The sequence below is a fragment of the Oryx dammah genome, unplaced genomic scaffold (assembly GCF_014754425.2).
Source record: "Oryx dammah isolate SB20612 unplaced genomic scaffold, SCBI_Odam_1.1 HiC_scaffold_27, whole genome shotgun sequence".
In the NCBI taxonomy this organism is placed as follows: domain Eukaryota; kingdom Metazoa; phylum Chordata; class Mammalia; order Artiodactyla; family Bovidae; genus Oryx; species Oryx dammah.
Window position 1 is genome coordinate 122,013,937 of NW_024070211.1, and position 13,601 is coordinate 122,027,537.

Consider the following 13,601-nt stretch of genomic DNA (forward strand, 5'->3'; position numbering starts at 1 on the left):
TCCATGGGATCTTCCCCACCCAGGGATTGAACCTGTGTCTGTTACCTCTCCTGCACTGGCAGGCTGATTTACCACTCCGGGAAGCCTAGTTATAATGCTGTAGATCAAAATGCAGTTTCTATACCATATCATTTAGATGTAAATGTGGTAGAGGAGTATGCACAACTCCCCAGTTTCCAGCTTGAATGACCAGGAAGTCGGGCAAAACAGTCAACACTCACGTTTGTCGCCTACACACACATTCATAAATATTTTTATTTCTTCCAAATTTCCTACTGTCTCTTTAGACTGACACTGCTTGCTATCACTGTCACTTCAAGTTAAGTTTCCCTTTTCCTTCAAAATTTCTTCTTTCTGGCCCACTCACCCACCAAACAGAAAAGTACTGTCGTGGGTCTGCCTTTCCCTTTAAGAACAGGGTCAGGGAGAAACTGCACGCCTAAACCAGCCCTCCGAATAGTTGCCGTAACCACAGCAACGGGAGCAGGAAGGGGCGGGCTACGTCGTCCTGCGTCCTGCCCGCGGCGCGCGCCAGCCGCAATGGTGCGGGTGCGCGGGCTTCGTGGTTACAGCGTGTTCTTCAGCTCCGGGTTGAAGCCGGAGCCGGAGCCGGATTCCGCGCCGAGGGCCACGTCAACCTAAACCTACACCGCCCTCCCCACCCTGTTCGCCCCGCAGGTCCTTAGGCGAATCCTCCCAGGCAGCGGCCTCCACGCCTTTCCCACAATGCCCCGCACCAGGCCCCGCCCCGCCTCCCCTAGGAGACCGCCGCGCGAGGAGCAGACCGGAGCCGGCCGCGCTGGTAGCTGCCGGTGTGGCTGGTCCAACCCCATCACAGGCGCGGCGGCCCAGCGGTCGGAGAGTACGTGCTTCCCTCCGGATCGCATTGGTTGTGTTTGGCGGTGTGGGATCTAACCCCGGGGATTGAGGATGGGGAAGTAGTTGCAGGAGACGACCCCGCAACACCGAGGTGGGCTTGGATCCGGGGCCGGGGCTTTGCTGGAGCTGGTGGCGGCCTGGGCTCTCCGGAAAGGGAGAGGTGAAATGGCCTGTGCGCTGGAATCCTCCGCCACGCTCTTCGCTCTTGTGGCTGGATTTTTGTGTTCTCTCTCCCAGTCGTCTTTCCCCTTGCTAGCTACACCATTCTTTTCTTCAACGGCTCCTGCTCAGCTGTTGCCGGTTTTTTGCTCCAGTTTCTCCCTTTAGCTTCAGTTATCCAGATTCCTGTCTCACTAACCCGGTCTGAGGTCTCACACACCAGCAACCCTTGACTCCCAACGTCTCCATCTTTTCGCACTCGCCGCAACCCATTCTGGAGTGGTGGCAGCAAGGAGTTCGTGTTGCATTTAGCTGCAGCTTCCACCTGTCCCCGCACCTCGGCGCGTAGCAGGTCAGGCACGCCCACGCCGCCTTTGAGAACCACCGCTGGGCAGGAAACAAATAGCACTTGTCAAGTGGTGTTTGCTAATATGATCTCTGTTTTATTCTAAATGTTGTTTTCTAGTCTGGATGTTTATTAATCTACATCGCTCTATTTTACAAAGGTTTTTTGGTGACGTGAGAAGGAAGGATTAGAAATGAATCGAAAACCGTTCACAGGTGAGAAAAAAGTTAAAATAGGCATTTAGGATTAAATGACGAAAGGAGGAACTGAGAATGCTTAGGAAAGTTAGGTTTTTCGAAACATTATGAGATCTTTGGAACTAAAATATATACAAATTTGCATGTGATTTGATTTTATTTTTATCTTGCCCAGGTTAGCGTGTCTGAATGACTGATCGCTCTGCTGCTTTTCTTGTTTTCTATTTTTATTTATGCCAAATGTAAACTCTGTAATGAAATTACACTTAACTTGCAGTTATTATTCTGCTGGTTATATAAAATATTAACTGCTTAGATAGAACAAACGCAGAAGGCGATGGCAACCCACTCCAGTACTCTTGCCTGGAAAATCCCATGGACGGAGGAGCCTGGTGGGCTGCAGTCCATGGGGTCTCGAAGAGTCGGACACGACTGAGCAACTTCACTTTCACTTTTCACTTTCCTGCGTTGGAGAAGGAAATGGCAACCCACTCCAGTGTTCTTGCCTGGAGAATCCCAGGGACAGGGGAGCCTGGTGGGCTGCCGTCTCTGGGGTCGCAGAGTCGGACACGACTGAAGCGACTTAGCAGCAGCAGCAGGTAGAACAAAAGCACCTTCAGAGAAAATTCAGAAGAAAAAACGGGCGACTTTGTACGTTGTCTGTTACAGTGATAGAAATTCACTGCCATTCTTGCATCGGTTTTATGAAAAATACAGACTGTTTGGAAGGATCTGGTGCTTCTTTCTTGTACCCCCAAAGGATGTTTCCTACAAGTGAAATTTGATTGAAATGAAAACTGGATAGGCGAAAATGGGTGGAGAAATAACCCAAAAGGAAGCAGATCAAAAGGGCCAGTCTTAAGCTGGGTAGAAGAAGGAAGGAAGTAGCTCCTCACCTCCTGTTCACCACCCTCCTCCCCTGTTGTGATGCTGAGAGAGCGAACTGCTGCATTTGTTTGTAAAACGTTCTGGATAGCTGCTGCCACACTAGCTCCCTTTTTTTTTTAAGCTTTATCTGCTCTCTTGACACGAATGATTGCATGAATCTGGATGCCTAGATAATGGTAGGAAGGAAGCGGCCCCCAAAGAATAGAGCCTGAGGCACTCACCCTGATTTGCCAGTTACTGGAGATTATATTAGTGGTTTTTTGTTTGTTTTTAATGTATTTTACCTGATTTTTTCTCTTTAGATTAACACTTGGGGAGACAATTTATGATGGCTGTTTCACTTTTGGAGTAATGTGGACAGAAGTTCTCAAATTTGCATATTACATCAACTGGAACCAGTGGCATTATCTTAATGTTTATTTAAATCAGAACTTGTACAAGAAAAGCAATGGGAGTCTGGTTAAATAAAGATGACTATGTCAGAGACTTGAAAAGGGTCATGCTCTTTTTTCTAATAATGTATATGGCCATTTTAGTGGGTACAGATCAGGACTTTTACAGTTTACTTGGAGTATCCAAAACTGCAAGCAGTAGAGAAATAAGACAAGCTTTCAAGAAATTGGCATTGAAGCTACATCCTGATAAAAACCCGGTAGGTAAAAATTTCTTTTTAACCATATCTGATTAATGTTTTAAATTAGTGCTCAGAATTCTTAAGAGCAACCACTACTAGTCAAGAATCATAATTCAGCATCTGTACTAAAAACAGAGGAAGCTAAATATTCTAAGTTTAGAGGAGTTAAAGGAATGTCGATATCAAAATGCAGTTCTCTCAATTTGAAAACTAATTTCCAGCAGTTCTATTACAGATGTTAATCACAAAGCAGAAGTAGTTTTCTTTGCAAAGCAGGTTAAAATCAAGTATTTTAGAACAGTAAGAAAAATTATTTGCTTAGAACATATAGAGGGTATGTCTTGCTAAAAACAGCAGCAATAGCTATTAATAGCATGCTTCCACTTTTTTCTCCTATGTACAAATCTAAAACCAGAGTCGGAAAGTATTACAAATTAAAACTTGGCAGCTAAATCCAGTTAATGCCGATCATAAATATTTGGTTATGTATTCCATAATGTAATCTTTCAAAACTTTTAATTCTTCAGATATTTTTATAATTTATCTCATTTCATTTTTTCTTAATGAGATTTTATATTCATCAAGAAGAAAGATTTAATTATAATTATCTAGGTAAAGTTTTTATTGTTAATTTCAGTAACTATTTTTTAAATTATTTATTTTTATTTTTGGCCACACCACTCTGCTTGCAGGATCTTCCCTGACCAGGGATTGAACCCAGACCACCACAATGAAAGGAATCCTAACCATGAAAGGAATCCTAACCGCTAGGCCATCAGGGAATTCCCTAGATAGAATTTTAAGTAGGATTGTTATATTTCCATCACATAAAGCCAAGCAATAGAATTGGTATTTCTCTAAAACTCTTGTTAATTGGTAATCTTTTCCTGAGATCAACATTCTGTTGTGTTTAGGATTTTCATTTTTTCAAAATTTTTTTAAAATTTTCAAATGTCATTTAAGTTTCTGTGTGAAAGATGGTAGACCCACCTAAGTATTTAATTCAGCAGTTCCCAATCTCCCAGTTCCCAATGCCTGAAAATTTAAAGTGGAGCTGATGTAATAATAATAGAAATAAATACACAATAAATGTAATGTGCATAAGTCATTGTGAAACCACAACCCATGCCCCACCCCATCCGTGGAAAAATTGTCTTCCTTGAGAAGGGTCCCTGGTGCCAAAATGGTTGGGGCTTGCTGATTTAAATGAAAGCATTCTTCAAAACGCAATTCTATCAAACACTGACAAATGAAACATATCAGTCCAGTTTAGAGTTATTACTCTGGTATTAGTTCTTATGTCATTATATGATAGATTGGGTTACATACTCTTTTTTAGATTTTGCCTCAATAGGTAACCTAAAATTTTCTTTGTGATTGTTTTAGAGGTCACACACAATATTTACAATATTGTTTCCAATACTTTTTTACTTTCTTATTTCAATGTGTGATGCCCATTTCTTATTGTGCTACTCCTCATCTTGGTATCTACTCTCAAAGAATTCTCAGAATTAAACCAGTTGATTGTGTATCTGAAACAAATATTATATCTAATATTTTTAATAGAATAACCCAAATGCACATAGTGATTTTTTGAAAATAAATAGAGCATATGAAGTACTCAAAGATGAAGATCTACGGAAAAAATATGACAAATACGGAGAAAAGGGACTTGCAGATAATCAAGGAGGCCAGTATGAAAGCTGGAACTACTACCGTTATGATTTTGGTAAGATGATAGATATTCCTTATGAAGTTATTGTGTATTCAAGTAAATTTAGAAAATTAATTTTGTTTCACCAGTTAGCTTATTTATGTAATTAATATGCATCCCCTAGACCCTCTTTTTAATGCAACATGGGAGGGGAATTCAAGAGGAAAGTCAAGTAGTATGTAGATATCTGAGTAAATATGGAGGTGTTTTGGTCATAATATTGTTAAATACTTATAATGATTGTATTTAATTTTTTAAAGTATTTGTAGTATTAGAAGTTAAATATTGAAGCCTTCTAGTATTTTTAGAGCATCATATTTTCCAGGAAAGATTGAAATTTCCTTTAATAGAGGTCATGTCAGTAGAAATACCATCCTTCTTAATTGGTAATGAATAATGGCTTGAGGTGTGACAGGAATGAAAAGGCAAGAGCAGGGAGTAAACAAGTAAAAGAGATGGAGGGCGGGGAAAGTAAACAGGTGTCAAGCGAAGAGGGAGTGTTCTGATGCCCAATGGTCGTTTATTAGCCTCAGATGCAGACTGAGAACTGAAGTATGCTTTTATTTTAGACTCAATAAAATATTTCCAGTTTACATCCGGAGTACTTATTTCTTGAGACTGACTTTTCAATATAGTATTTTCAGGTATACTCACTATCGTTTGATAGTCTGTAACAAGTGTTGGTAGTCAGTGTTTCACAGGCTAAGTCTGGCCTGCCACCTGGTTTTGTAAAGTTTTATTGGAATGCAGTTTTGCTCATCTATGTACATATTATTTTTCACACTTCAGGGCAGGGTTGCAGAGTTGTGACAGAAATCATATGTCTCAGAAAATCAAACACTAACCTCTGTATATATCCATCACTTAATATTTATTCATTGATGTTTTATATAGTAATGAGAAACTTGGTGTTATTATAATAAATTTATATTTGTTTGCTTCTGCCTCTGCAAATACTCTAATTATATAAGACATTTCGTGATATAAAACATTTTTAAATAATAGCACATTAAAAAGAAAAAAATGCAATCTGAAGGTGAATGAGGTCTGAAAGTAATGTACTACTGCCAGTTTCCTCGTTTGGATATTGTACTAAAATTATATGGTATGTCACCATTAGGGGAAGCTGGGTAAATGGGAGTCTGAACTATTTTTACAACTTAATAAAAGTCTATAATTATTTTCAAATAAAAGCTTTTTCAAAAAAACATAAAAATTTTCTGTGGAGGTGAAATTGTGTGACTGTTAGGAGCCACAACTCCAACTTGTGACAGTACATATCAGGAAATGTCTTTTGATCACTCTTTAATAAGTGTATCACCACTGTTACTATATGTTCTTTGCTTTACTCCTAGAAAAATAGAATAGATTCTCACTGTTCCATATTCTTCAACTTGAGATTTGAAATAATTGATTTTTGATGATTGAAAGAAAATGACATTTTTAATGTGCTTATTTTTATGATGAAGTTTTAATTTTATAATTTTATTTACTTCTAAAATTAGGTATTTATGATGATGATCCTGAAATCATAACATTGGATAGAAGAGAATTTGGTAAGTTTGTGCATTTATGATTTTCCAAAAGTAGTTTAAGACCAGTCTCTTTAACTAAACTTCCCTCAAAGACAAATGTATTTAGAATTTAGAAATTTTTCTAATTTTAGCAAGGTAAATGGTATATATTGTATTTTAAATAATGTTTTATAATCATCATCGAGATTTTAACATAGTTTCTTTTATTGTAGATTTTAGCATATCATCAACTTTCCTTCTATTATGTTAATGAACGTTTCGAACATTCCTGTGTATTAGCTACTGTTATTCCTCTTATTTGGCACTTGAGGAAACCATAGAAGTACTAGCAACATCCTCAACATTCTATACTTGTGTTTGTGTATAATTGACATATTTGAGATAATGAACCAATATCTATTCTATATTTCTATATTTTTTCACATTATTAAACTTGTAGAAATATTTCTGGTTTTGTGTTTCAGAGTTTTAACTAAGTATGTGGTCATTTTTGCAAGTAGATTTACTTTGATCTGTGATTTGTGTGAAAATGGATATAAAAATATACTTCTGCACTTTGCAGTGTACTTTAGAAAATGTTCAGTATTCTTATACTTTCAAACTAGTACACTTTAAATATTCTACTTCAAAACTATATTAACTTACTAGGTGCAAAATGTATATATAATTTCTCATTTTCATAATGTGTTAAAACCAGTGAGTTTTGTACAGTTCCTTCTAAGCAAAAGTTGCATCATATTTGTATTTTCTACAGCATAGTGAGTTCAGGTCTACAAGGTAGACCTGAATAATGTATTCAGTACATTATTTTGTTTAAAGTCTGGTAGTGAATACCTGAATAAGTTCTAAGGAACACAATGCAAAAGAATGCTCAAACTACCACACAGTTGCACTCATCTCACATGCTAGTAAAGTAATGCTCAAAATTCTCCAAGCCAGGCTTCAGCAATATGTGAACCATGAACTCCCTGATGTTCAAGCTGGTTTTAGAAAAGGCAGAGGAACCAGAGATCAAATTGCCAACATCCGCTGGATCATGGGAAAAGGAAGAGAGTTCCAGAAAAACATCTATTTCTGCTTTATTGACTATGCCAAAGCCTTTGACTGTGTGGATCACAATAAACTGTGGAAAATTCTTCAAGAGATGGGAATACCGGACCACCTGACCTGCCTCTTGAGAAATCTGTATGCAGGTCAGGAAGCAACAGTTAGAAATGGACATGGAACAACAGAGTGGTTCCAAATAGGAAAAGGAGTACGTCAAGGCTGTCTATTGTCACCCTGCTTATTTAACTTCTATGCAGAGTACATCATGAGAAACGCTGGACTGGAAGAAACACAAGCTGGAATCAAGATTGCCGGGAGAAATATCAATAACCTCACATATGCAGATGACACCACCCTTATGGTAGAAAGTGAAGAGGAGCTAAAAAGCCTCTTGATGAAAGTGAAAGAGGAGAGTGAAAAAGTTGGCTTAAAGCTCAACATTCAGAAAACGAAGATCATGGCATCTGGTCCCATCACTTCATGGCAAATAGATGAGAAAAATAGTAGAAACAGTGTCAGACTTTATTTTTTTTGCTCCAAAATCACTGCAGATGGTGACTGCAGCCATGAAATTAAAAGACGCTTAGTCCTTGGAAGAAAAGTTATGACCAACCTAGATAGTATATTCAAAAGCAGAGACATTACTTTGCCGACTAAGGTCCGTCCAGTCAAGGCTATGGTTTTTCCTGTGGTCATGTGTGGATGTGAGAGTTGGACTGTGAAGAAGGCTGAGCGCCAAAGAATTGATGCTTTTGAACTGTGGTGTTGGAGAAGACTCTTGAGAGTCCCTTGGACTGCAAGGAGATCCAACCAGTCCATTCTGAAGGAGATCAACCCTGGGATTTCTTTGGAAGGAATGATGCTAAAGCTGAAGCTCCAGTACTTTGGCCACCTCATGTGAAGAGTTGACTTATTGGAAAAGACTCTGATGCTGGGAGGGATTGGGGGCAGGAGGAAAAGGGGACGACAGAGGATGAGATGGCTGGATGGCATCACGGACTCGATGGATGTGAGTCTGAGTGAACTCCGGGAGTTGGTGATGGACAGGGAGGCCTGGTGTGCTGTGATTCATGGAGTCACAAAGAGTCGGACACGACTGAGCTACTGAACTGAACTGAACTATAAAAAAAGGAAGAAATTTTTATTTGTTTGTATTATTGGTAGACAGAATTGATACTCATGTCACAGGCTGGCAGAATCATAACTTACTGGCAGGTAGTTGTATGAACCTATTGCGTTTTATGTCATTATTTTCTCATCTGCTAGTCTATCAGTATTTTGTGGTTCTATGGGACAGAAAATTTTGGAATTAGAGATAGCAGAACTGAACAAAACCTGCAAGCTGATAAATCCATGAATCTACCCAAAATGAAAGACTTTACTGATGTCTGTATTGCACGTGGGTTCAGGCTTTTTCAGATTAGTCATTACAGAGAAAAGGTTAAATTAAGAATTGCTAATAGTTCATGTAGAACTCCAAATAGTAGTTAAAAATAGATTACAGTCACAAAATCTTAGAGACGGTTATTCAGAAATAATTAAATGACGTCGACAGGTTCAGTGCACAGTGGCCAGTATTCCTTTTGAACTCTAATACTACCCTGTGTGTGACTAGCCTAAGACAGGGTGATCCCAGCGTTTCAGTTGAAGAAGCCAAGGGAGGAGGGTAAGGATGGATAGTCCTTAATCAGTTTGTGCTTATGTAAATAGCACAGTATCCTACTTGGTGTGGGTCTCTTCCTATTACCAGTAGTTTCTATTGGTTTGGATTACTTAATTTGTCTTTTGTGTAACTAATAAGTAATTATGAAGTTATTTTTAAGGTTATTTTATGTTCTTTTGCTCTAGAGAGAAATTATGTTTCCTTTTGACTAGAGTCACTAACAACCTTAGATCGGTTTTTTCCAGGGATTGAAATGATTGAAAAGCTGAGCTTTGGACTTACACAAGACCACTCTCTCTTCAGTTCACCTTTATATATAGAACCCTCTCTACGTGTGCCCTGACCTTCATTTTTCTGTCTCTTGTCTCATGAATCTGTTGAAAGCTCTGCTTAGTTTCTTGCCTATCAGGAGGTGGCAAGCATTGGCCCCCTGATTTCTACCTCCTCCCGTTCCTAGGGGTCCCGTAATTCTTCAACTGCATTGGTAACTCTGACGCTTTCAACAGAACTCTTCTGTATTTTGTCCAGTTCTGCAATTGTGGTGGGAGAGTTAATCCAGATTACGTTAGTTCAGTTCAGTCGCTCAGTCATATCTGACTCTTTGCGACCCCATGGACTGCAGCACACCAGGCCTCCCTGTCCATCACCAACTCCTGGAGTTTACTCAGACTCGTTTCCATTGAGTTGGTGATGCCATCCAACCATCTCATCCTCTGTCATCCCCTTCTCCTCCTGCCCTCAGTCTTTCCCAGCATCAGGGTCTTTTCCAATGAGTTAGTTCTTCCCATCAGGTGGCCAAAGTATTAGAGTTTCAGCTTCAGCTTCAGTCCTTTCAATGAATATTCAGGACTGATTTCCTTTAGGATGGACTGGTTTGATCTCCTTGCAGTCCAAGGGACTCACAAGCGTCTTCTCCAACACCACAGTTCAAAAGCATCAGTTCTTCGAATTACATAGTTCACTTTTATCAGGAGTAAAATTCAACTGTAATACAGAAGAGAAAATGTGATTAATACACTTCACTTTGAAGTTCTTATCCTTCCCATTAAACATGATTTGTATATCTTTTTATAAGTCACAGAAAAGTATTACACCGTTACTAAAAACAAGTTCTAGATAGTATCTGCGAAAACAGAGAACATCCTGCACTTAACACTAGTCATTACCCACAAAATACACGCATTCTTTTGAAGACAAACTCAAGAAATGAAAGAGGAACTCAAAGCACTTCAGCTTTTTTTAAAAACATTTTTCTGGGGCTAACAGAAGCTGTTAGCTATAATTGTATAAATATTAACAAACATTAGCTGTATAGTTTAGAAATTGAAAATCACATTTTGAAATATACTTGTTCTTTTCTGGGTCACTGAGTTGTACAAAAACATCTCATTGAGCTTTGATAATAAAGGTTTACAAGTATTGTCAACAATAGTGGGAACTGGGCAAATCAGAAGTACTCTATGAAAACAGAGTACCAAGGTGGAAAACAATTTTCTTGTAATGAGAACTCTCAGGATTTTCTTTTAACAACTTTTATATATAGTATACAGCATTGTTGATTATAATGTTGTACATTACCTCCCGAGTAGTTATTTGTCTTGTAACTAAAAGTTTGTTTCTTTTGACCACCTTCATCCAGTTACCCCTTTCCCCCACCTCTACCTCTGCTAACCACAAATCTGATCTCTTTTTCTGTGAGGTTGTTTTTGAAGTGTAATGACCTACAACACTATATTAGCTCCTGTTACACAGCATAGAGATTTGTCATTTCTATGCATTTCAAAAATGATCGCTACAGTAAGTCTAATTACAATATGTCACCATACACAGAAACTGTATAGTTACTGAGGGTACTCCTCACACTGCATAGCAGTCTGTATATGTGTGTAGGATTATGCTAAGTTTCTAATCTCATAGGTTCAAACTCATCATAACAACCCTGCATTTTACTCCCCCCACCACCACATTCACAGATTTTAACATCATATTTTATGTATTTTTGTATGTTTCTTAATTACTTACTGGGGATATAGATGATTTTTTCTATTTTGTGTTTTAACCTTCCTACTAGCTTTATACATGACAGATTTACTACCTTTATTGTATATTTGGCTTTAACAGTGAGATTTTTTCCTTCCATAATTTTCATGTTTGTAGTTGGGGCCTTTTCTTTTTTCACTCTGTCCTTCAAATCTTAATGACAGCCTTGCTAGGTATTCTTAGCTGTAGGTTTTCCTTTTCATCACTTTAAAGATGTTCAAAGAACTTAGGAGAAGATTGAATGAACACAGTGAGAAGTTAGAAGTTTTTGGATAAAGAGTTAGAAAAAGAGCAACTAAACAGAGGTAAGAAATGCAATAAGTAAAAAACACACTGGAAGAAGTCAACAAGTAGATTATATGATACAGAGGAAGACAGTGGAAATCACTGAAACTGAACAGGAAAATGAACACAGAATAGAAATCAGGACAGTGTAAGAAACCTCTGGGACGTCATCTTCCATACTAACACTCGCATTATAGAGATCCCAGAAGAATGGGGCTGAGAACATGTACGATTTTACCTCCATTCCTACCAGTTGGTGGTCCAAGGCAGCATGGCAGTTATTTTGACAACCTAGATAGAGTGGGCTATTCATTAGACTTTCTAAACTTTGCCAAAGAACAGACGATAAAATCCTAATGTACACACTTGCCTGTAATTTTTCCCACAGATCCATGTGTCTTGGCACTGAAATGTAGGTGAACATTACTGCACACATTACTAATTAAACTGAATCAGTTATATGTATTTCGAATAGTGTGCATGTTTTGATGTCTTAGTACAATTTATTATGACTTTTGGAAATTTTCTTTTAAAATTGCTGATTTTAATGTGAAATTATATAGAAACTCTTTAGCCAAAAGCAAATTGTCTTAAACTTTTTGTCTTGAATGTTAGAGCACATCCTTACAATCATAAAATTTTTAAATAAATAGATTTTGTTTGTATCAGGTCCTTAATAGGTTAGATTATAACGTGTAATGTAATTGTGGAGTAGATATTATGTAGTGTTTGGTCTATTATTTTAGCAAATATATATTTATGTTTTGAATTGTTAAAAACCTTGATCTAATACTTCAGATAACACAGTTTTCCAAGGAAAATGTCTTATTAAGAGCAAAAAGTGAGAGTGAAGGTCACTGAGTCATGTCTGACTCTTTGCAACCCCAAGGACTATACAGTCATGGAATTCTCCAGGCCAGAATACTGGAGTGGGTAGCCTTTCCCTTCTCCAGGGGTCTTCCCAACCCAGAGATTGAACCCAGGTCTCCTGCACTGCAGGCTGATTCTTTATCAGCTGAGCCACCAGGGAAGCCCCTATTAAGAGCAAAGGTTAATCTCCACCGTCCTTACTGTCATGTAAGTCCTTTACCACATTCTCTCATAATTGGAGTAGCTGTCAGAATTTGACTGTGTGCTTAACTGGTGCTGCAGATAGTAGAAGAGCCTTACACCCCAGGCTCTGTGGTCGCTTCTCCGTTTCTGTCATCCACACGGCCTCTCGTGTGCGGTTTGAACTGTTGTTTCCTTATGTTGCTCCCTTTATCTTTACAGCTTCTTGGTGACATAGGTTATGCAGTTCAAGACTGCATCTTATTGAAGTAGAGTTTGGAAGAGGTTTTTTGTTGTTTTTTTTGTTTAAAGGTATTGTTTGACAGTTGAAATAGTATGTTTTCTTCTTATAGAAAAAAATGTATAGAAAATGATAAAGGCAATATGAAAGATATATGACTATTTTTTTTCATTTTGATCTCAAGGAAAATTTTGAACTAAAACATGTTCAAACCTTTCGCAAATAATCATAAGTTGTTTGGTTTATGTATTTTTAGATGCTGCTGTTAATTCTGGAGAACTGTGGTTTGTGAACTTTTACTCCCCAGGGTGTTCACATTGCCATGATTTAGCTCCCACAGTAAGTATTTTTTACATCCTGATTATTAAAGTTTTACTATTTCACAGTGTATCTATTATTTGAGTGTTTTAAAAAATATGTTAGGATTTAACAATCAGAAATAGCTATCATATTTTTTCACGTTTATGGTTTTATTTCATGAATACATTCTCCTTTAAGGAAGTATAGTTTGAAGAATGTTCAAGGAAATGTAAATTATTTTATCAGAGAATTACTTTTTTTTTTCCCTCATAGTGGAGAGACTTTGCAAAAGAAGTAGATGGATTGCTTCGAATTGGAGCAGTTAACTGTGGCGATGATAGAATGCTTTGCCGAATGAAAGGAGTCAACAGTTATCCCAGCCTTTTCATTTTTAGGTCTGGAATGGTAAGATAAAATTGACATTTTTGTTTTTTTATTTGATGGAACATTATAACAAAAGAAATACTAGAGAAAACACAATATGTGAATTTGTAGAATCTTTTGGTTTCTCTTACATTAGGTGCTATCTAACTATGCTCTAGTCATAATAAACATTTTTGATTATACTGTAAATACTTTTAGATGCCATTACTTTAACAAAATGAAATGTTTGCCAATTTCAG

General features: G+C 37.8%; 1 protein-coding gene across 3 annotated transcripts in view; it reads left to right on the forward strand.

Moving 5' to 3' along the window:
* The first annotated feature begins 456 nt into the window (after positions 1-456).
* The window catches only part of DNAJC10 (DnaJ heat shock protein family (Hsp40) member C10), a 48,218-nt gene continuing 35,073 nt past the window's right edge, over positions 457-13,601 (forward strand). Inside the window, exons 1-7 of one of the 3 annotated variants that reach the window (XM_040227756.1) lie at positions 457-862; positions 1,545-1,599; positions 2,772-3,121; positions 4,670-4,832; positions 6,323-6,373; positions 12,935-13,017; positions 13,252-13,383. In XM_040227756.1, the coding sequence (XP_040083690.1) occupies positions 2,918-3,121; positions 4,670-4,832; positions 6,323-6,373; positions 12,935-13,017; positions 13,252-13,383 (633 nt within the window). In that variant the 5' untranslated portion in view covers positions 457-862; positions 1,545-1,599; positions 2,772-2,917. Of the gene's footprint in view, positions 971-1,526; positions 1,600-2,771; positions 3,122-4,669; positions 4,833-6,322; positions 6,374-12,934; positions 13,018-13,251; positions 13,384-13,601 lie in introns of those variants that run through there. The other 2 variants (XM_040227755.1, XM_040227757.1) reach the window with 2 other exon arrangements.